The following is a 21,112-nucleotide window of genomic DNA, read 5'->3' as shown; positions in this document are numbered from 1 at the left end:
ATAATAAACAAACAAACTTACATTTGTTGCAGTGGATAACTCAGGATTACGGTAAACTGACGTGGCTTTCAACAACTAACGTGAGCCATAGTCATAGTTTTAGCCAATCAGAGCAGAGTAGGGCGGGTCGTTCTTTCTGAGCCCAGGTGAAGCACCACAGCTCCTCCTGTCCTCACCGAGTGTCTGGACATGTTCACATCCCCTCCTCCCAAACTGAGCTGTCCAACCTCCCAGGACATCATTACATCTCCATGTATTGTGGACATGAATGTAGGGTAAACATTTAATCCACTTTCTGTCATTGATTCTGTCTCAACAATTTCTATGTTGTTTCGTTTTTAATTGAATTTACATATTAAACCTGTTTATTGGTAACATCCTGCGGTAGCAGTAGGTAACTGCCATCGTGCGTGGTTCTTGAATTTGAGGAAATTGGTACTGGGAATTTCTTGAAAGGTCCTTGAATTTGATGTTGACCAAGGTGTGGGAACCCTACGTTCTGCCTGTTAAAAAACCCTCTGTGTGCAGGCCCACAACATGAGGGTGATGAAGTTCAGTGTGAGTCCCGTGGTCCGAGTCGCTGTGGAGGCCAAGAATCCAGCTGATTTGCCCAAACTGGTGGAGGGCCTGAAGCGCCTGGCCAAGTCAGACCCCATGGTGCAGTGCATCATCGAGGAGTCCGGGGAGCACATCATCGCTGGAGCTGGAGAACTGCACCTGGAGATCTGCCTTAAAGACTTGGAGGAGGACCACGCCTGCATTCCACTGAAGGTGAGCGATAGAGACAGGGCAGGTCAGCACCGAAGAGTATAAACTTACATATCAGCAATATTAGAGCGCTTTAGATGTGAATGTAGAGCTACAAACCATTCCTCTCAGTTCTGTCCCTCTTTGATCTCCTCTTCTAGAAATCAGACCCAGTGGTGTCTTACAGAGAGACAGTGACAGAGGAGTCAGACCAGATGTGTCTGTCTAAGTCCCCCAACAAGCACAATCGTCTCTTCATGAAGTCCCGCCCCTTCCCAGACGGCCTCGCTGAAGATATCGAGAAGGGCGAGGTCACCTCTCGGCAGGAGCTCAAAGCCCGTGCCCGCTACCTCGCTGACAAGTACGAGTGGGAGGTGACAGAGGCCAGGAAGATCTGGTGTTTTGGTCCGGACGGAACCGGACCCAACCTGCTGATAGACGTCACAAAGGGGGTTCAGTACCTCAATGAAATCAAGGACAGCGTCGTGGCCGGTTTCCAGTGGGCAACTAAAGAGGTGGGTTCATTTTGAGGGGGTCTCGACCACTCAGCGCACATTTAAAACATCTGATTGGGTTCTTTTTTTCTGAGAATCCTAATGTTTCAACCCACAGGGTGCYCTCTGTGAAGAAAACATGCGCGCCATCCGCTTCGACATCCATGACGTTACGCTTCACGCAGACGCCATTCACCGGGGTGGAGGGCAGATTATCCCCACAGCTCGTAGAGTCCTGTACGCCTGCCAGCTCACTGCTCAGCCTCGACTCATGGAGCCCGTCTATCTGGTGGAGATACAGGTTGGTGTGTGGAGGAAAAACGTCTCAAAGAAAGGCGGGAAAAAATGATCAAGAAACCAATAATCACACATTTATGATCACTTACAAGTTCAACAATTTCAGCTGAGTTAATAAGCCTGGAAGGTGTTTTTCTTTAGACTTTGAAATATACAGTGTTTCAAATAGGGGTGTCCTGATACCAGTTTTTCTTAAACCGAGTATTAGTACTGATCACTTCAGTTTGGGTACTCCCCGATACCCAGTACCAGTATTGAGTATTTACTGAGTTAGAACTTAAACATTACACAATTTTTATTAAAAAACAACAACATTTTTTTTACTTAGAACATGCTACTATCAGCTACATATCAGATGTTTGTTGAAACAACCTCAGTCTAAATAAACATGTTGCATTTCATCTGACTTTCACGTCAGTGAAGTGGGGGCATACGGATCGATCCAAGTAATAATAATGATAACCTCAAGTCATGCTGTAACTCCACGCATCTTCAGCTACAGAACAGAAGTCCAGAAGTCTTTAAACTCGTAATATTTTGACTTTAAACTCGTAATATTATGACTTTATTCTCGTAATTAAGAAAAAAAAATCTTGTGTGGCCCTAATACTCCGTCGTATCATATCTGTTTCTACACCTTGAAATGGGCCTCTGTCTCTTTAAGAACCTCCTTCTGCTTCTGTCCCGCCCATTTCATCACAGGGCCAGGTGTGTGTGCTCTGTGATGAGGAAGCTCAGCTTGGAGACACAGCCCAGAGGAGGAGCTGATCCCAAAAGGTGGTTCTAGTCCCAACCGGTCGTTTTCGCTCCCCTGCCTGGCTGCCTCAGGACAGCACAGGATTTCTCAAACATGCATGAATGAGTCAAAGCAAGATTCTGGGCATGTTTTTGATGAGAGGATAACATTATAACATGATATAAAACTCAAAAAAGTTGTTTTTACATGACATTTCCCCTTTAATTTTCCACGTCCTGGATGACTGAGAATCCACAGAAATATATGACGTCAGTTTTGGACCATGTCGATACTAAAGTGGATCAGTATTTTAGTTGTTTTCACTTCAAGCGCGTTGAGTCACTCTTCACCAGAGCAGCACCAAGAAGCAGGTTAAAATGTAAACAGTGAACTAAACAAGCACATCAGATAATTATTTAACCGGCTCTGATTGCGCAACAACTTCAGAATCGACATGCTAACATGTAGCATCCATAGTTACGTCTGTGCATGTGTGTCCCATCAACGGCATAAAGTGTGCACACTGGAGTCTAATAAAGGTCGCATTTAAAATTTGAACATCCAATCAAAAAAAAATGGTACTGGGGCATTTTCAGTGAGTACAAGTACGTTTTAAAATACTGATATCAGTATTAGGACACCACTAATTTTAAACCATTTCACTAGTGAGGTTGTTTGGATTATTTTTCAATAGGAACATTTGTTGAAGGAATCCACCTTTTATAAGATTTAGAATAAGTTTGTCTTACGTTGAGAAAGGACAGAGTTTTATATCTGCATAATCTTTTAGAATATTGCATGATGTCATTGTCAGTGTTGTGAGTGACTCTCAGCTACTCCCACAACAAACTTAACTCAATATCTGGAAAATTGACTGCGTTATAACCATGTGTTTTCTAGCAGACTTTAGCGAGGCTAGTCAGCTTGAATCAGGTTRGTTCCAAAAGTAAATTACTTGTGAACAGTATTCAAGCCCCGACATGTTTTACTTCTAAAACCAGCTGTTCGGGACAGGCTTTGAACTTGAAGTTGACATGCCTCCTCTCCGTGCAGTGCCCAGAGTCGGTGGTCGGCGGGATCTACGGCGTGCTGAACAGGAAACGTGGGCACGTGTTTGAGGAATCCCACGTGATGGGAACGCCCATGTTTGTGGTGAAAGCCTACCTGCCTGTCAACGAGTCCTTCGGTGAGTTTTGTCTGTTTGTGCGTGAATGTGTACCATAGCATTTTCCTCAGATCTMAAGTAGAAATGTAATTTGTAACCAAATCAAACTTAGTACAGCAAGTTTCCATTGAAGGTATTTTCTAATGTATATATCAGTCGGCAGGTAGTTAGCAAGCACTTTCTTGTTGGAAAAAGGAACTTCTTTTCTTTAATTAATCATCTTTTTCTGTGTTGTTTTTCCTTCAGGGTTTACAGCTGACCTGCGCAGTAACACTGGAGGCCAGGCCTTCCCTCAGTGTGTATTCGACCACTGGCAGATTCTCCAGGGAGACCCCAGTGACCCCAARAGCAAACCCTTCCAAGTTGTCGGTGATATTAGAAAACGTAAAGGTCTAAAAGAGGGCATACCTGCTCTAGATAACTACTTGGACAAATTGTAAACACCGATCCTGGATCATAAAATACCAAATCCGTACCAAACCCTACCCATCGGGCACTTTAAAACCTTTGCACAGGCTTACAGATCCATCGCACAAGTTGATTTGACGTTAAGTCCAGAGCAGAAACAAGGAGAGCAGCAATGCTTTTTTTTTTAATTGTTTCATTTTCACAGCTACCGTACACCAAGTGCCTGGGCTAAGGGATTTGGGAAACAATTGGATCCAAGCAATTATTCCTCATTTCTTCTATTCCGTCACATCATCCCTCTTTTTCRTTCCTCTCATCTGCCAAGATGGGCCTGTTAATTGCACTGTGATACTGCTGCAATAATGCTTGTTTCAATGGATTATAGCCAGAAATCACAATAAAGTGTTACAGAAGTCAAATTTGCTGGATTGGGCTTTTGTTCAGTGGATATAACAAATAAAAAGATCAACCCATGATAGGCTCCTAAAGTTATTCTGGTTTTTGTTTTTTTGCCTGTAGTGTTTTGGGGAAACATTACTTTTTGTTGGCTGTGAGTTTAATAGCGTTGAACTTTGTTTTTTATTTTTCGCTTATCTTCAGTACAGTACTTGATCATTTAGAGAAATATGATGATTCATTCAAGCATAGAAAGACTCCTAAAGGAATGAACAAATGATGTGTCGACTCATCTCTGCTGCTCATTTTGACTAAAATGTGAGTTTTGATTAAACAGTAATATGTAATGGAAGTGCTGCAATACAACAACACTCAAAAGTACAAAAAACAACCAAAAAATCAGCTGGCAGCAGATGTGTGTATGACATTTCATTAATTTGGCAGTGAAAAACAAAACTATTTATTGTGAACTAATAACGAGGGAACATTTTTAGTGGTCTTCATCACTGCCTGCAAATAAACTATTACTGGCATGTTGCTATTAAGAAATTGCAGACATGAAATTTTAAGAACAGCACAAAATAAAAAAGTATATATGGTAAGCAAAAGGATCTTAGGACACCAGGTAAATCAGAATTGTGCATAAACAATTGCACGTTTGTCAGCCACTTTCCGTCCACATTATTCACTCATCATGCTCCAACTTAATGTTTTTCTTAAACATTATTAGCTGTCAGGGTAGAGCAAACTGCATTGTGGTTTAATTGCAGAACTAAAACCACTTCATTAGGAAGGCCTATCCTGCCATAGTTGGAAATAAATGAACAATTTTAGAATTGTACAATTCCAAATAGAAATAAATGTACAATTGGAAATAAATAAACAAATAATAAATGGCTTGATAACGTATTTAACGTGGTAAATATTGCATCCAAAAAAGAAAAACTTACTTATTTGATTGTAAATGCAACATAAATTACTTAGAATTTCAACCTTATTAAACATTATAACAATTATTTTGTTTTCATTTTATTTCACATCTTAATTTTTGGTTAATTAGTTTACTTTTTATCTCATTATATTTTAAACTCATATTGTTTTAAAAATATAATAAAATATATAATAAAATCTAATATAAAAATACAAGGTAACATTTTAATGTACTCGCTGCAGTTCTCCTCTTAAGCAGTGAGCGTCGCTGTTGTAAATCAAATGCCGCTACACCGCAGAATAATACCAGAAGAAGAAAAATACAGGAAGTAAGTTCCACACAATCTTAATGAGATATTTACAAATTAAACGCATTACTTTTGAGCATATGCCTTGTTCGTAACATCCAGAGTAAATGTTTTTAATTCCTATGTTAGCTCCAGCATATTTTTAAAAGCGTTTTAACGATTAGAGCGAGAGAACAGGAAACTTCCCCGCCTACTATCATCAGCTGACTTTGTCTGCAAACAGAGCCGTCCTGCTGTGGTCCCGCAGCTCTCTCCACGATCATGGAGGAACACGACGACAGCGATATCATAGAGCACCACGTCGAAGAGGAGATGGAGAAGAGAGCTGCGTTCATGGAGAGTCCGTCCGGCGAGAGAGAGGGTCACTGCAGCACTCAGTCCTCCCACAGACTTCTGGCCTACAGCGACGCCCTCATCTCCATCATCGCCACGGTCATGGTGAGACTGAACGTCTCAGAATTAAGTGGTTCTGCTTGGAGTGAGATGGAGAATTAATCATCTTAAATCAAAGGCCAAATTAACTTATAATACAAATTATATTTCATTTTTGTCATTGAATCATTAAGCTGCAACTTGTGAATATGAAGCCAGTTAAGATATGATCTCACAGGAAGTTTCACAGCTGCAGACTTGAGATTTTTATCATAAAAGTGCAATCAAGTTTAACACCAAGGGTGATTGCATAAAACAAACATCCTATTACATAAAAACTGGCATGAAAGACAGAAATAACATGATATAACACACCAAATTGATAAAAAAAAAAGTAACTACGGGAGATTTACCTTTAATAACAAGACAAACTTGTAAACTTTATTGGTCACATTGACCCAAAGTCATCTAATCTTTAAGTCTGTATGATTTTATTACTTTAAAATAAATATATTGTCTATAGTCTGACTCTAATAGAAAAGACTATACACAAAAGAAGATTAAAGWTTTTTGTTTGTTTTTGACTTTTAAAAAGTTGACACATCCTCATTATAACAATGAGGAAGCTGCTGCCTCAGCCCGGTTCTGCAACTATGACCCAGTTTTACATCTGTAAGAATGCAGCTTCAGAGAGTGTTCTGAGTCCAAGAGAAGATCCGCTGAAACAAAACAAACAAGACAAATGTTTGGTTGAAATAATTTATGTATGTGTTTGTAAACAAGGTCCCTTTTTCTGATTAAATCGTGACTCTGTTTAAGTAAAAAWTTTAAAAGTTAAATTTCCAGCTTTAAGCATTTAGTTGTGTTCCAAATTGTTTTTTTTTTCATATAAAACAACACTGATTTTAACACTGTTTTCCTACATAGAAATGTACAATTAAACCAAAGTTGGTTTCTTCAGTTTATTTATTACAGATTAATTTCATTCATAAGTTTATGAATGTGCTGTTAACGACATACAGAAAGCACATTTTGCACTGTTTGGTTTCAACTGGAGCCCTGAAAGGACAAACCAAATTCTGTGCCAGAGTACATTACTTTTGTTTTTTTAGTCATTATTAATAGATTTTATTGTCCTAACATTGCTTTTATTTTCAAACAGATATTACCTGTTGCCCACACCAAAGTGGAAGACAATGAGGTAAAGTTTAATGATGTATATCACTGGGACAGATGTGTTTGACAGTGTAACCTAAACTGTGGAAATCATATCTTTTTGTAGGAGTTGAGGCAAAGCGTTCAGCTTTTGCTGACGACAAAGATCGCCGTTTACTTAATGACCTTCCTCATTGTGACAGTTGCATGGGCTGCTCACATTAGGTAATTTGTTTTATTTTTATTATTAAGTGTGCTGTTGTCACTTGATCTGATTTTTCTCTGTTTTTATCCTTTATTTTCCACAGGTTGTTTCAAGTGATCGTGCGCATTGATGACTGTCTTGCACTGTTAAACCTTGTGAGTGTGTTTAAAACTAACTTTCATGAAAAACCTTCAGTTTATCTTACAGATATAAGAATTACTTGCACATTTTATTTAGACCAGGAATGTAAGACCGTTTGTCTCAGTTTAGTGAATTTTGCTGCTGAGTTGAGCAGGTTGTTCTTGTTTCCTTTTTTCAAATGTGAACTTCTTTTTTCAGGCCTGTATGATGCTGATAACTTTTCTGCCATACACTGTGAGTACAATTCTGAATCTCTCTGTTTGCATGATTAATGTGTCAAAATTTAGTTTGATTTGTCTTCTCTGTAAAGTTTTCTTTAATGGCCACCTTTCCTGACAACATCCTCGGGATTTTACTCTTCTGTGGTTGTGTGATGGTGATCGGAGTCATTCAGGTGAGGAATTAAAAAAGGTCCTTRTGTTCTTCCATTGGCTCCACTGATTCAAACCTCATGACCTTCGTTTTCTGTACAGTAACTGTCTGTTTGTTGTTTCTGTAGTCAGTGATCGTGTTGTACGCCTTCAGCCGGCCTTTCCTGCTGAACGAACAGATCCAGATCTCTGAAAACCAAGTCTACTATAAATGCCACATCCTCAAAGTAATCATGAGGGTTCCCATCATGTGCTTCTTCGCCAGCATCTTCTCCTTCATCTTCTTCCAGCTGGTCAGTGGTGTCACCTTTTCTTCTCGAACTTAGTGGTTTAGGCATTAAACTTCTTGGTTAGAATTTTAAAAAGTAACGACTTGCATAATATAAATCTTCTAAATTTACTGCGTGTTATTAAATGTAATATTTTCCTGCTTTATCTGCGAAACTATAAAATATAGTTCAAGCGAAACCAGCTGAGTGTCATTCAGAAGTGACTCAACACCATAAACCTTGTTTTTTTTTTTGCCACCTTGCACTAAAGTATCAAAGCCACTTTTTATATTTGTCGTCTAACATTTTGTTTTCTTCTTTAGTCTTACGTCATCTTGGCCATTGTCATCTTCCTGCCGTACATCTCCCAGTGCATCAAGTGGTGTCGCAGTAAAGCGATCGGTAAAAAGGGGTTACTGATTTTCTGGTTCTATCTAATGTAAGCTTCCCTTTTATCACAGATCCCATGTTGTGTATTTCAGGTCAGGTGGAGGAGACTCCAGACTCCTTGTTGTTTTACACCTACCTCCCTAATGAACCCCTCAGCAAAGATCGGGTGGAGGCGTTCAGCGATGGTGTTTATGCCATCGTAGCAACTCTTCTCATTCTGGACATATGGTATGTTTCAGGTAGATGCAGAGAGGCTTTAATGCTATTTAGTTTAGTTCAGTTAAATAAGTCAAATATTTCTGCATTTCTTTTCTTTTTATTTTTCTTTTTAGTGAGGACAATGTTCCAGACCCGACGYTGGTGCAGAAGCAGTTTGGCGGGAGCCTGATAGCGGCTCTGCAGGGCTACGGCCCGGAGTATCTCGCCTACTTCGGTTCCTTTGCCACCGTGGGCCTCCTCTGGTTTGTCCACCACTCGCTCTTCCTCCACGTGACGAAGACGACCCGCTTCATGGGCTTGCTGAACACCTTCTCTCTGGCGTTTGTCGGAGGTTTGCCTTTGGCCTACCAGCTGACGCACGAGTTCCCGCGCGACTCGCAGAACGAGCTGGAAGCCATCCAGATCAGCTGCGTGATCGTTTTCTTCGCTGGAATTTTTCAGCTCACCATTTGGGTGGCGGCTCTTTACAATGAGCGGGAAACCCTGCACCCGTACGTGCGCTACGGTGGACAGGAGCACGTATTTATGCTGGCCAAGCTCYCGCTTTACCCCTGCGTCGCTTTGGGAACGTTTTTCCTGACCTGCGTTTTGAGTAAATTCAGCGCCCCCATCTTCCACTTGATGGAAATTACGGTGCCTTTCGCTTTTCTCGTGCTGAGGCTTTTAGTGCGCGTTGGGCTGGCGCTGCTGCGGTTCATTTTCTGTCCTAACCGAGCTGATCCGAGAACTGTCGTGGAGGAGGAAGTAACTGAATCGAGTGTGCCTTTTAATGCTCTAATCACCTAAACGTGTCAGAGAACCAACAGAGCTGTGGGGCGACGCTGCTGAAAGGCTTGGCCACCGTAAGAGTTATCGRTTCAGCCTCTCGTCAGCATCCAGACCAGGGGCGGTTCTAGGGGCGGGGCCACAGGAGCATTGGCCCCAGCTGAAATCTGATTGGCTCCATGAAGTGCACCTGCCCTGTCACTCATCTGTGCTTTGCCTGAGAATGGTGATGGTGGTTGCAGTTCCATGTCCAAACACTAGTAGCGCTAATGAGTCAAACAGGAAAGTCCAGCATGAATCAATTTTACAGAATTCTTCTCTTCTTAAAAAAATCTAAACAATCTTGCAGAATAAGTCTTTCAACTGACAAATGATGGCTGGGTTTTCTCATATGCTGTGTATTTGAAAGTATTTTATCTACTTACAGTAAAAACACATGTAAAATTGCCAAGGATAATTTACTGTTCAAGCTTTAACATTAAATTACATTACATTACAAGTGCTTGAATATGTGACTGGTAAAATGTATACACCTTACCAAAACCAGTGATTTGAGTGCTAGGATGTTGAACAAATACTTGGCCCCTCTATGAATATTGTGGCCCCTTGATGGCCCCTTACTCAGAAAAATCCTAGATCTGCCACTGATCCAGACGAAAAGGGAATAACTCGTTTTTCAGCAATTATCTGTTCAAATTTGAGCTTAAAATCAGCGCAAATGAGATTAAACCCAACCACCTGTGCTGAAGGTGAAAGATGGATCCGGTAAAGGTGAAAAAAAAATCCCACTAGTTGATAAACTGATAGAGTACCAAAGCTGTAAGACATGTCTCAACCAATGCTAGTCTGATTAGCAAAACAAAGAGGTTTGTATGACAATCAGGCCCTTGTATTAATAGTTGCTTTCTTTTTTTAAACTCACAGAACAGACTGTTTATTTATCCTCCWGTCATCCAGAGAGTTTTTTTAATTTGACGTGTAGATCCATCTTAATGTGGTTTTCAAAAATCAGAGGTGCYTTTGAGCACCTTGAACTGAGCACATATGACCCTACAATTCTGTATTTGCACTGTTGTCTTACCAAACCTGTGCAATACTGATGAGAATACACTCTAACCATCCGTGTTTTACTTTTTTTAACACACAAAAACATAAATCAAAACCAAATGTAATGACTTATAAATCTGAAACTCTATATTTAAAAAAAAACTCAAAAACATATCCGCCATCTGAGGTAGTGTCAGGAAAACGATGTTACTAACAATAAATTAAAAAAAAAGTCAAAAGAAGAGGCAGGAGAAAGTTTAGTTGTGTTGCATCAACACTGGCCATTTAACTGCAAAATGATTAACTTTTTATCCGCGCAGCCCAGGTGTGTCCTTTGTTTTTTGTTTGCTTCCTAATGCACTACATGAAATAACTTTTTTAATGAATGGTAGCTTTGAATTTGAAGTCGGTCAGTTTGACGCCAGGACTCCTAGGAATCACAGTGAATGCACTTTGGGGTGTTAGCAGAGCAGGGTCACGGTTCTTAGTGTTAAATTGTGTTGAAATACTGAACTGGTCTGTAAGGTATATTATGCTATAACAAGCAGACTTACTGTGTTAGTTTGACTCAAAGTGGATTCATGTCTAATGTGCACTTTAACTAATTCCTGCTGATTATCCATCCACATGATAGTGAGGTTTATTAGGAAAAATACAAATAAACCCAGCTGGCAGCAAATGTGAATATTTTGTTTTAGATATTTTGTGTGTGTGTGTGATTGTCTTGTTCATTTATTTGTTCATTTCATGACTATTGTTCTTTGCATGTAATTTTTTTGTTCATATTTTTGTTTCCTGCCCATTATAAAACTCACTGGTACTGAAATAATATCCACCAACAGTTTACATTTGTACTTGTCTTTCATTGATCATGGTGGAGTGTTTGTAGGAAAATACCTGAGGAGTGTTTAAATGTGAGGCGACTGTATTAGTGCAACAACAACTTTTTCTTATATGTATTATTCAGAATATATTTAAAAATGTCCATGTTTTTGTCAATAAACCAGAACCTGATCTTTTCATTTCAAATTGAACTGTCCTGTTTTGTTATTATAAAGTTTGTGAAACGCACAATGAGTGGGGAGAAATAAAACGTTCAAATTTCTCAAGAAATGTTGGTCAAGGCTACTTTAAGCAATGCAAAAAAAAAATGTAACCCAAAGTACAAGGACTTGAATAAAATTAGAAATTAAACCTTGTCAGCCTCATATTAGTCAGTGTTTTAACATATCTAAGTTTTCCYCAGTCTTACTATAATATAAAATAAATAAGGGTAAGAACTCTACACATGCCTCTTAAGAAGATTAATGAACAAAAATGAGTAAAGATCCTTGTTTTTGTAGCTAAGCTCAGATTGTTAGAATTGCTGTTATTTAATGNAGATGCACTTTATTCATTTCAGCTTGGTATTATTTTTTATTATTTTTATTTTAATAAATAATAATACATAATAATAATAATGCATAATATAATACATAATAATACAACAGTTTGAAAATGATGCAAAAACCGAATAAAACATAACATGACTTAAACTGTGCAAAGCAAYGCAACATCTTCCTGCACACATCAAAAGACCTCATTCCCATCTGGTAAACAGCTTGGATGTGGGACATCCGGTCCAGTCCAGTCTGTTGGTGGTGGTACCACCCAGGTACTTTTAGTCCTCTACTTCCTCTCCAATGTGGAGGATGCAGTCTGTACCCTCTTCTCAACCATCTTCAGWGAGGAGACACTCCTTTCCTTTTCCTGAAGTTAGTCACCAATATGGACAATTGCATGACCCATACAAAAAAGCAAAGCTAAATCTGAAACAAGTGACAATATTGCAGTCTAGAACAGTGATTTATGTGACTCCCTTTATTGCGAATTTAAACTGTTAATAAGTCAAACATGAGCATGATGAAAATATAAAATCATTTTGACTGCTTTTATCCATTGTAACAGTTATGGTGAAACCTATAAGCATTTTTTAAAATCAGAATAATTTATTGATCCCCGAGGGAAATCAGTTGTTACAGCTGCAACCGTTCACCTTAAATAATTAGAGAATAAAAGTGAGCACACTAGAATTAATAAAAATTAGAAACACGCTGGAGGAAAACAAAATAAATACACTTGTGGACATATAAAAATAGAAACCTTATGGTTATGTTGGATATTTTTGAGGTTGATTAACTGAATTTCAGAAACTATTTTATTGGTCTTCATCATTTACTAATAAGAGAATCTACAAGTATCTATTTTAATGTGCCTCGCTCCAGTTGTGTAAACACAAAGTTTTATATCTCCAGATTGTTTTTGTGCCATTTTGTCACCTCGGATGGGATGGACCACAGTTCAAGGCTGAGTCCTGAACCAGTTTTCTACATCTGATTCATGTTCTTATTGTACACAACTCCTTTCAGACAAATGAAAAAAATTCAGTCTCCCAGATGATGTTGTTTAATACAAAATGTTCCATAGAAATGTTATGAGATTAAGAAGATGATATTGCACGTTCAATTAAAAGTATCCTAAATAAACTAAAATGCACAGATGGAATAAAGAGACAGATGACTTCAGGTTTCACATTTAGGGACGAGTTATGAGTAAAGAAGACAAATCTAAGGAGTTCATCAAAGGAACACAATTTGGTGTTTCATGACCCATATTGGGGTGCCTAACCCTAAATTTGAAAAATTTGCTTTACATTTAAAGCCGTTTTTTTTTTTTTTTTTTTTGGAGCAGCAAGTTGGTACTTTCCTAAAGCACATGTATTATTGACCATCCCATATAAAATAACAGATTTAAACACAGCCTGACCTGAAATGTTTAACAAAAATGAGTCAATGCCTTGTTTTTTTTCTTCAAACCTTTTATTTGATACTTCAAGTTACATGTATTATGTTAATAAATGACACTTTAATATACAACCCTTCAACTTCTGTACCAAGAGGAAAATCTCTTCCACCCACACTTTGAAAATAAAGCTTAAAAAAACACATCTGAAGAGTTAGTGTGCATCCATAGAACAACCAAACAAACAGGCAAGGCCAAGAAGTGCAATGTATATTGGGTTTTAGGCAACTACGAAGCAAAGACATCACAGTTCATACTGTTAGGTAGAAAAAAAAAACTAACAGAAAAAGTCTCCTCTTATAGTGATATCTGTAAGACTACTAGGAAGTATGATTCAAATTTGACAAGATTTCATAAAGCTTTTGAGGTCCATTGGTTTATGGAAGTTAACAGTTTTTGTGGAGTCGAGTAAGACTCCTTTATACTAAATGCTATGAGGAGCTCATCTTGGCAAATCTGAAACTGTACATTCATACAGCTGTGACTGCAGAGTGCAGAAAGGAGAGTCATGTAGCTTAACCCTCCTGCTGCCCTGGGGTCAAACAACGACTCCAGGGCAGCAGGAGTGTTAACTAGAAGTCAGTGTTGAGTCTTATGCAGTCAAAGCAGTGACAGGTACTGGGAATAGTCTGAGAGACTCCTCCTTTCACCTCTCAGTTCCTGGTGGAGCTGGTTTCAGTGAAGTTTGTTTCAGAAGCTGGTAGAACTACAACACAAAGGAGACGGCAAGTAAAATGACAGTCTTTGCCCCGCGAAGCAACCCGATTCGCCTCCCGTCTATCTGTCCTCTCATGCAGCTAATGGTTGTGCAMAATGTGTGTGGCGGGGGAAACAGTATGAAGTCTGACAGATTAGTCCTCAGTACGGCTGCTGAGGTGCGGCCTCGCGCTGGTGTCAGGATGTCACACGTGATGGAGGATGGCTGCGATGGCTGAGGTAACTATGTGTAGAAGATGACCTCAGGAATCTGTCCGTCTTCTACTGAAGTGCCGTTGTTGTTGCCRGCTGCGTAGCAGAAGGTGAAACAGGTCTTTGTGCCAGTGGATGATGACTCGTGTGTTACTTTGCGCATTCCCTTGGTCCCATAATGAGAGTCTGGACCCTGTAAGACACACAAAAGGATGAACACACAAGTCCAAACACAATTTTTTCCCCCCATCGGTACAGATCCTTTCCAATCCATTACAGACCTTAAGAGTAGCGCAGGCTGTGTAGTTGACATTGGGCAGAATCTCCACCGGTTCTTTAAACATGACTCTGAAGGTGTTTGCCGACCCATCGCAGCTGAAACCTGTGTCATTCTGCCCCAGCACTGTGTTACTGTCTGTGTGGATTATCTACAACACACACAAACATCCAAGACTCAATAAAACCACAAATACAAAATGATCCCCAACAAGTAAATATCAAAGCGGGCTTAGAACAGCACCTGTATGTTGACTTGGTAATCTGTGGGTCCGTGTATGGAGCCGTAAAGTCCAAACCCAACAACAAATATCCTTCTGTTTACAGAGAAACTGGGAACAAAAGATTAGAGGTCACGAAAGGAGAAGAAAGTTGACAAATTCTATTTAAACTATTCACTGGGGTAATGCTATAACAGGTCATTTAGAACCATTAGCAATTAAACCCACTGAAATGATTACAAATGGACATTTTGTTACAATGTTCTCACAGAAAATCCTGGACATTTGAATTCCTTTGACATATTATTCACTTAAAACGGATACAAACCAATCACAACAGGAGAGAGGTTATTTATGATTACTTAATGAAAAAATAAAAGAGTCCTATTTCAACCTGAATTTTGATAGTTCTCTCAATGACCTCAAATTCAGCTATTATTGTCAAACTGTAATACTGTTGGAAAATAATTCACATTTAGTGTTTGGATATGAATACTCATTGTGTAACATACATTTTGTTCTCATTCACTGTAATGTCCATCCTGACAGATCTCTACAATTCACCAAATTTAGAAACAATTCTAGTAACAAACTAGTTCCACCAAACGTACATTTCAGGTGGCTGAACAAGAATTTATGTAATATTGAAGTTCATAAAGTAGATTTAAATCATACATTTTAGCCTTGTTTGATGTGGAAATTGTTACACATTAAAAATGTTACAAGTTAATTCTAAAGGTTTTTTACTTGATGTGCTGTTAATATAAAAATAGACCCATGTATTTAGTTTAATATATTTAATATGACGTTTGTTTGTTTTTTACTTCACTAAATTAATTCTTGTGGTGTAAAAAGACACGACGGTGCCAGTTTTCTGGTCCTTACCGTATGCGGTCACTTGTTCCACTGTAGCCCCAGCGGCTCTCCACCTGACCAAACCGGGTGATGCTGCACTCCTTTCCACGGAGGCAGCAGCGAGGACGGTCGATGAAATCCACGCGAGGCTTCGGGTTCACCGTGAAGTGGAGGAAGAGGCTCACCACCTCCCTGTCGGTCAGGATATTGGACTGGGCCGGACCTGAAGGATCAGGACACAACGCAACATGAGAAGCAGGGAAGGACCAACCGAAACAGTCGGGACGAGTCCTCCTTTACCTGCGGCGAACTCCTCGATGGTCATGAGGGGGAAGCGGATGAGCGTGAGGGCTTTCCCCAGGGCTTTGCGCATGTTCTCAGGCGTGGGCTGCAGCTGCTGCCTGCGGGCCTCYGCTTCGGCCCAACGCACCGCAGCCCCGAACAAACGCACCTCTCGGACCCCGAGAGTGTCCCTCTCCAGCACCGCCACCAGCGTGTCTAACAGACGGAGAGGCAAAGCCTCGTTTGGACCACAGTTCTTCAATTCAACACACAGCAATGATTAGAACTCGACAGAAACGCTCTACCCAAATCGATGTCTGTGAATCCCTCAGCAGCAAGAGCATCTCCGGTGTTCTTGTCGATGTTTTCTAAACAGAGGCTGGCAAGCTGAGGCTCGTCAAACAATCGTGCCTGAAACAAAGAAAATAGCTCATTTTAAGTAAATAACTGAGGGAAAAAACATGCTTACTTAAAAAAATGTAATGCCCTACTGTCCACATTAATACAACTACAGGCAGCTAAAGGAGAATTAACTTCTTWAGTAAAGAAAAATAAATTTCTTCACCGGTCAGGTTCAAACTTTCTGGTAAAATGGGTGAAAGATCAGATTTGCAGCACCGACACTCGCTACAGAAAACCTTTAACACACTTTGCTTTATGAAAAGAAGCATTATCATATTAAAAACTGAATTCTTTCCCACAAATATGTAATGGATATTTGTGTATTTATTGCAAAGGTAATGACACCCCCCCCCCAGTCATTTACCCATATGTAACCTTACATGTGGGTCACAGCTGGGCTTATTTTACATAGATTTAAAGGATGTTTTTTCTGGAACTTTTTGGACATTTGTTTCTTTCACAGTTTTGGAAATACACATTATAAAAGGATGATTTGTGTTTCCATATTCTGATCRAAAAAACAGTAAATGTTTTGTAAATGATTCAGAACATAATCTGACATATTTTAAGGAAGTAAGTGTAGTAAAGAGTCTTTTTGTTGACAAACTATGTAAATATTTCAATAAATTTTTACACATGCATTTGAAGGTAATTCAAAAATAATTTAAATAACTAGAGAGAGGTCTTTATCTATGGGAGCTGACCTGTGTAAGCAGCATGAAGGCATTGTCTGCTCTGAGGTTTTTCTTGAGGAACTCCACACAGTGAGCCTCCAAAGCTGGGACTGCATACTTCTTTGCAGTATATAAWGTGGTCATCACAGTCTCGGGCCCGATCTGGACCTCATCGGAGTACAGGAACCTGCAGGAGATTATGGAAATAACGCCAGTTGTAGCACTGGATTATTCTTAGGTGAACTATTCTCAGTGAGAGGTGAACACTAGAGTCCTGTTTGACAACATGCAAACCGTGATAAATTGCACTCTTTGTTCCTTACTTCAACAGGGCCAGGAAGGCAGCTGGTTCGACATCAGGAAGCTCGATTTCTGTAGAAGTGGTCGCCATCCCACCGTTGAACATGGCATCAAACACCGCGCTCCCCACAGCCAGCACAAACCTGACACAAAACAAAGAGAGGAGAGGGGGAGTGGTCACGGCTCGCRGTTTTACACGGAACCAGAGTTTGTGTTGAAGGTGATCACTCACCTGTGAGCTGGTATTCTCTGAACACCCATCCCTTTGCCCACCAAGAAYTGAACGTCGCTGAGCACCTCATTGTTGAAGAGGAACGCGAACCTTTCCTTCACGGTGCTCTTGGTCGCCTGCCAGTTGTACACCGGCTCTCGGTACACCAGCACGGACGCGGCAGCCGGTGTGGCGGTCGGTGCGGTCGCCTGGGAGGCGTTTGACGCCGCGGTGGCGGTCATGTTGGACGCCGGAGAAGCCATGGCTCCGGCTGCCGCAGCGGACGGCTGCAGAGGGTTCTGCGCAGAAGTCGGCGGAGCTCCGCTCGACGCGCCGCTGCTGTCTCCCCCGACAGGCCCCAGCTGCGGGTTGGGGCGCCTCGCTGCTCCCTGAGCTCCAGCGGCTGCACCCACCGCTCCCCCGTTGGATGCCGGCATCGAGAAAACGCTGTTGCTGGGCTGGCTGTTCCCCAAAGGACCCGAGCCAGAGAAACTGAGGCAAGGAGGCCTGCCGCTGTTGTCTCCAGCGGACATCTTGAATCTGGCGTAGGCGTCAATAACAAACTTAAACGCTTTCTGCATTTCCTGTAGTCTAGACGGTCATGTCTGCCTTTTATTTCCCCCTGGCGGATGTTATTGGTACTACAAGCTCACATCCCAGTGAACGGTAATGAAAATACAACACACAATCATATAATGAAAAAAAAAAAATCATGAGACTATACAAAACATATACTATATGAAATCAGAGAAGAAGTGCAGAAATCCCATTTTAAGTGGAAGGGGGGGGGGGGGCACTGAAAAACCAGGGTGGCGCACCAAAACTAATATCCATAACATTTTTTTATGATGTGGTTGTAAAAATGACAATTTGAAAACTATGGCAATATACTGCCAACAGATGTTCAATTTGAATTTTTACAGATAACATTACTGATTTTGTGACGTTCAGAGGACAAAATGAAGAACCAAAATATCTGTCCTTCCACAACAGTCCATTTACAACATGTTCTGCATCTGTACACATGGAGTACCATGTTGTCCTTACAATGTTACATATTTCAGTGGCATCAGAAGTATTTGTAATGTTGGGACCTACTGGTGGGGGTTCTGGGGGTCCACCCCCAGAAAAATTTGAAATAAGTGTCCTTTCCTGCATTCTGGAGTATTTTAACAAGTTGTTGAACAGACATTTGGGAAACAACAATACATAGGAAAACACTTGATGTGAGTTTTCTACTAAATCAAGTGGAATGAAATTGTTTAGCAATAGAAACAGCACTGAGCGAAGTAATATTTTATGGTAAATGTGGGCGTTCAAATTAATTCAAATTAATATTAAAATTTGATTAAAAATATATCTATGAATATAACCTCTTGAGAACTTCCATCTTTATTTGAGAACATTGGTTTTAGACTGGTTGTCCTTATTCCGAGGAGCTACATTTTAATTTTATTTATATACTTTTATTTTCAATAAAATATAAGTTAATGTTTATAACTCTTAATTGTTATAAAAATCCATTTTTGTTTCTATATTTATGAGGTTCTATTCTATATATAAAAAGGAAGAAGCAGGACTATATAATGGATGGAGTAGAGTAATTCATGTTGTCCATAGTGTCCATTCAAAATCACTGTTTTATARTAACATCTGAATAACTGAGTCTATTTGATTTTTCCCTCATCTTCACTGCCATCTTTCTTCGAGAGCACGGATCTGTCTTAAAATCAGCTGTGATATAGTTTTCCCCCCCAAATAAATAGACAATAAGAAACTCAGATATTTGACATAACTTACCTACAGAGAATAATTATGAGTGAATTCTCTGATATTTTTTTCCTTGGTAATGACTATGTAAAACATATAAACACACACCATAGACCGAATGTGAGAAAATTGCATTTTCTTTAAAAAATGTGGTGAGTGCTGAATAACAGAGCAATTTTGATTAAGCTTAAACAGAGTTGTTAAAGCTAAAAGAAGCAGAACACTAGTGAAAAGCTAAAAGAAAAACACTAGCTACAACAAAAGGTATGTCTAATAGGCTGTCAAGAAGCTCAAAGTAGCAAAATGTTAGCTAAATGTTCCTAAAGTGTAGATAGGAGCTAAAAGTAGCAAAAGGGTGGCTAAAAGCTAGTATAATGAAACAAAAATTAACAGAGAGTCAGCTTAAAGCTAAAAGTAGAATAACTGTAGCTAAATGTAGCAAAAGGATTGCTAAAACAGCAGAATGATAGGCCTAGCTAAAGAAGTAGGAAAACAAAGATCAAGTAGCTAGGCCTATGTTGAAACTGTGGAAGCCCATTTCCGCCACCCTGATAAAAAATAAATAAAACTTGTATCTCATAATTATGACTTAGCTATCTCATTATTATGAGATAGTATCTCATAATTATGAGATACTATCTCATAATTATGACTTAGCTATCTCATAATTAGGACTTAGCTATCTCATTATTATGAGATAGTATCTCATAATTATGAGATACAAGTTTTATTTATTTTTATCAGGGTGGCGGAAATGGGCTTCCATATGAAACAGATCTCAAAGAGAAAAACTGAAAATAAGCTTATTTCAGAAGAAAATATTTGTAAAGCTAGAGATAGCATCTCTTGAATGAGCTGAGCGTTGGATAAAGTGGCACAAAGTGTTTATAAGTAGATTACAGAAAAAGGCGAAACAAAAGTGAATTTGAAGAAAGAAAAAGAGGAAAAAAGAAAGATAGTCCATCCATCCATCCATCCATCCATCCATCCATCCATCCATCCATCCATCCATCCATCCATCCATCCATCCATCCATCCAAACTGCTTATGAATGAGGTCACAACAGCTCATTGAGAATACCAAGCTGTTTAGGAGTCAGGACCGAGCTCTGTACCATCCCCTCTCCGTTGACTCTCTGCGGGTCCAGCTGGAGAGGCACGACCCCCCCCCCCCCCCCCCCCTCCACCCCCAAGCCCATCAACCGTGACGTCAGGGCGCGCGGCGCAAGGGGGAGTTGTCCTCGCGCGCATCCCGCTGGATGCTGCTGAAACAAGATGGCTGTACGCGCAGGAGGAGCAGCGGCGGCGGAGGAGAGCAGCTGAGGCAATGCAGAAGAGGGAGCCGAGGAGGTGGGGGGTGTGTGGGGGAAGAGGAGGCGAGAAATCCACTCCCGCTGTCCCGCTTTAAAGAGTAGCAGCCTCGCAGAGGAGGAGAGGAACGTCCGGGAGATGCCGCTGGTTGATTTCCGTTTCCATTTCGGGCGAGCGGGTTTGTCGGCTTGAGTTGTTTGTGGACAGAGAGAGAGAGAGAGAGACTCAGCGGACGGTCCAAACAAATCACGGAGCACCGAGTAGAGGACAGCCGGGGACGCTCACACCGCTCAGAGATGTCCCTGCTGTGTGTGGGAGGTAAGAGGACTCGGTGCTTGATGTTATTGAACTTGCTACACCGCAGTTTGACACAGAACCTGCGGGATGTCAGCTCCGCGGAAAAGTAGTCCTTTAGTAACAGACAGCACGAGCGCATCTGTAGCGGGGGGATAGCCTATACAGAGTTAGTGAACAGAAAACACTGCTTGTTTAATTAATTAGTCTATATTTATCCTCAAATATTATAAAGGGGTTTTGACAGGTTGAAGAGATTACAGACACTGACAAGCTGTTTGAGTTTCTGAAGATCCAGAGAGAGAGGTGTGTGTGTGTGTGTGTGTGTGTGTGTGTGTGTGTGTGTGTGTGT

The 21,112-nt window shown here is 40.3% G+C and overlaps 3 protein-coding genes across 3 annotated transcripts; 2 read left to right on the top strand and 1 right to left on the bottom strand.

Annotated features, from left to right (window-relative positions):
- Nucleotides 1-528: 528 nt before the first annotated feature.
- Nucleotides 529-4,321, top strand: LOC106536761 (elongation factor 2; the record flags this gene model as incomplete). Its single annotated transcript, XM_014034084.1, is given in 5 exon segments — nucleotides 529-771; nucleotides 909-1,262; nucleotides 1,360-1,542; nucleotides 3,328-3,460; nucleotides 3,686-4,321. Coding segments are annotated over 5 exon segments (1,107 nt in total), but the record flags the coding sequence as incomplete, so codon positions are not given.
- Nucleotides 4,322-5,455: 1,134 nt separating this feature from the next.
- On the top strand, nucleotides 5,456-11,139 carry tmem175 (transmembrane protein 175). Its single transcript, XM_014034085.1, has 10 exons — nucleotides 5,456-5,919; nucleotides 7,016-7,054; nucleotides 7,136-7,233; nucleotides 7,317-7,368; nucleotides 7,553-7,588; nucleotides 7,665-7,748; nucleotides 7,854-8,018; nucleotides 8,318-8,396; nucleotides 8,477-8,612; nucleotides 8,717-11,139. The coding sequence occupies exons 1-10, from the start codon at nucleotides 5,743-5,745 to the stop codon at nucleotides 9,387-9,389; spliced, it is 1,539 nt and encodes a 512-aa protein (XP_013889539.1). The 5' UTR covers nucleotides 5,456-5,742; the 3' UTR covers nucleotides 9,390-11,139.
- A 2,115-nt stretch (nucleotides 11,140-13,254) lies between these two features.
- LOC106536759 (BTB/POZ domain-containing protein 2) lies at nucleotides 13,255-17,982 on the bottom strand. The gene is made up of 9 exons (XM_014034082.1): nucleotides 17,408-17,982; nucleotides 17,199-17,318; nucleotides 16,906-17,062; nucleotides 16,105-16,210; nucleotides 15,818-16,015; nucleotides 15,548-15,740; nucleotides 14,686-14,773; nucleotides 14,447-14,593; nucleotides 13,255-14,358 (listed from the first exon to the last, which is right to left on the bottom strand). Exons 1-9 carry the CDS (start codon nucleotides 17,965-17,967, stop codon nucleotides 14,197-14,199), a joined length of 1,731 nt encoding a protein of 576 aa, XP_013889536.1. The 5' UTR covers nucleotides 17,968-17,982; the 3' UTR covers nucleotides 13,255-14,196.
- Between the last annotated feature and the right edge of the window lie 3,130 nt (nucleotides 17,983-21,112).

This window comes from Austrofundulus limnaeus, unplaced genomic scaffold (genome assembly GCF_001266775.1).
Source record: "Austrofundulus limnaeus strain Quisiro unplaced genomic scaffold, Austrofundulus_limnaeus-1.0 Scaffold1961, whole genome shotgun sequence".
In the NCBI taxonomy this organism is placed as follows: Eukaryota; Metazoa; Chordata; class Actinopteri; order Cyprinodontiformes; family Rivulidae; genus Austrofundulus; species Austrofundulus limnaeus.
The sequence above is the reverse complement of the archived record's forward strand: the minus strand, read 5'-3'. Positions and strand labels throughout refer to the sequence as shown.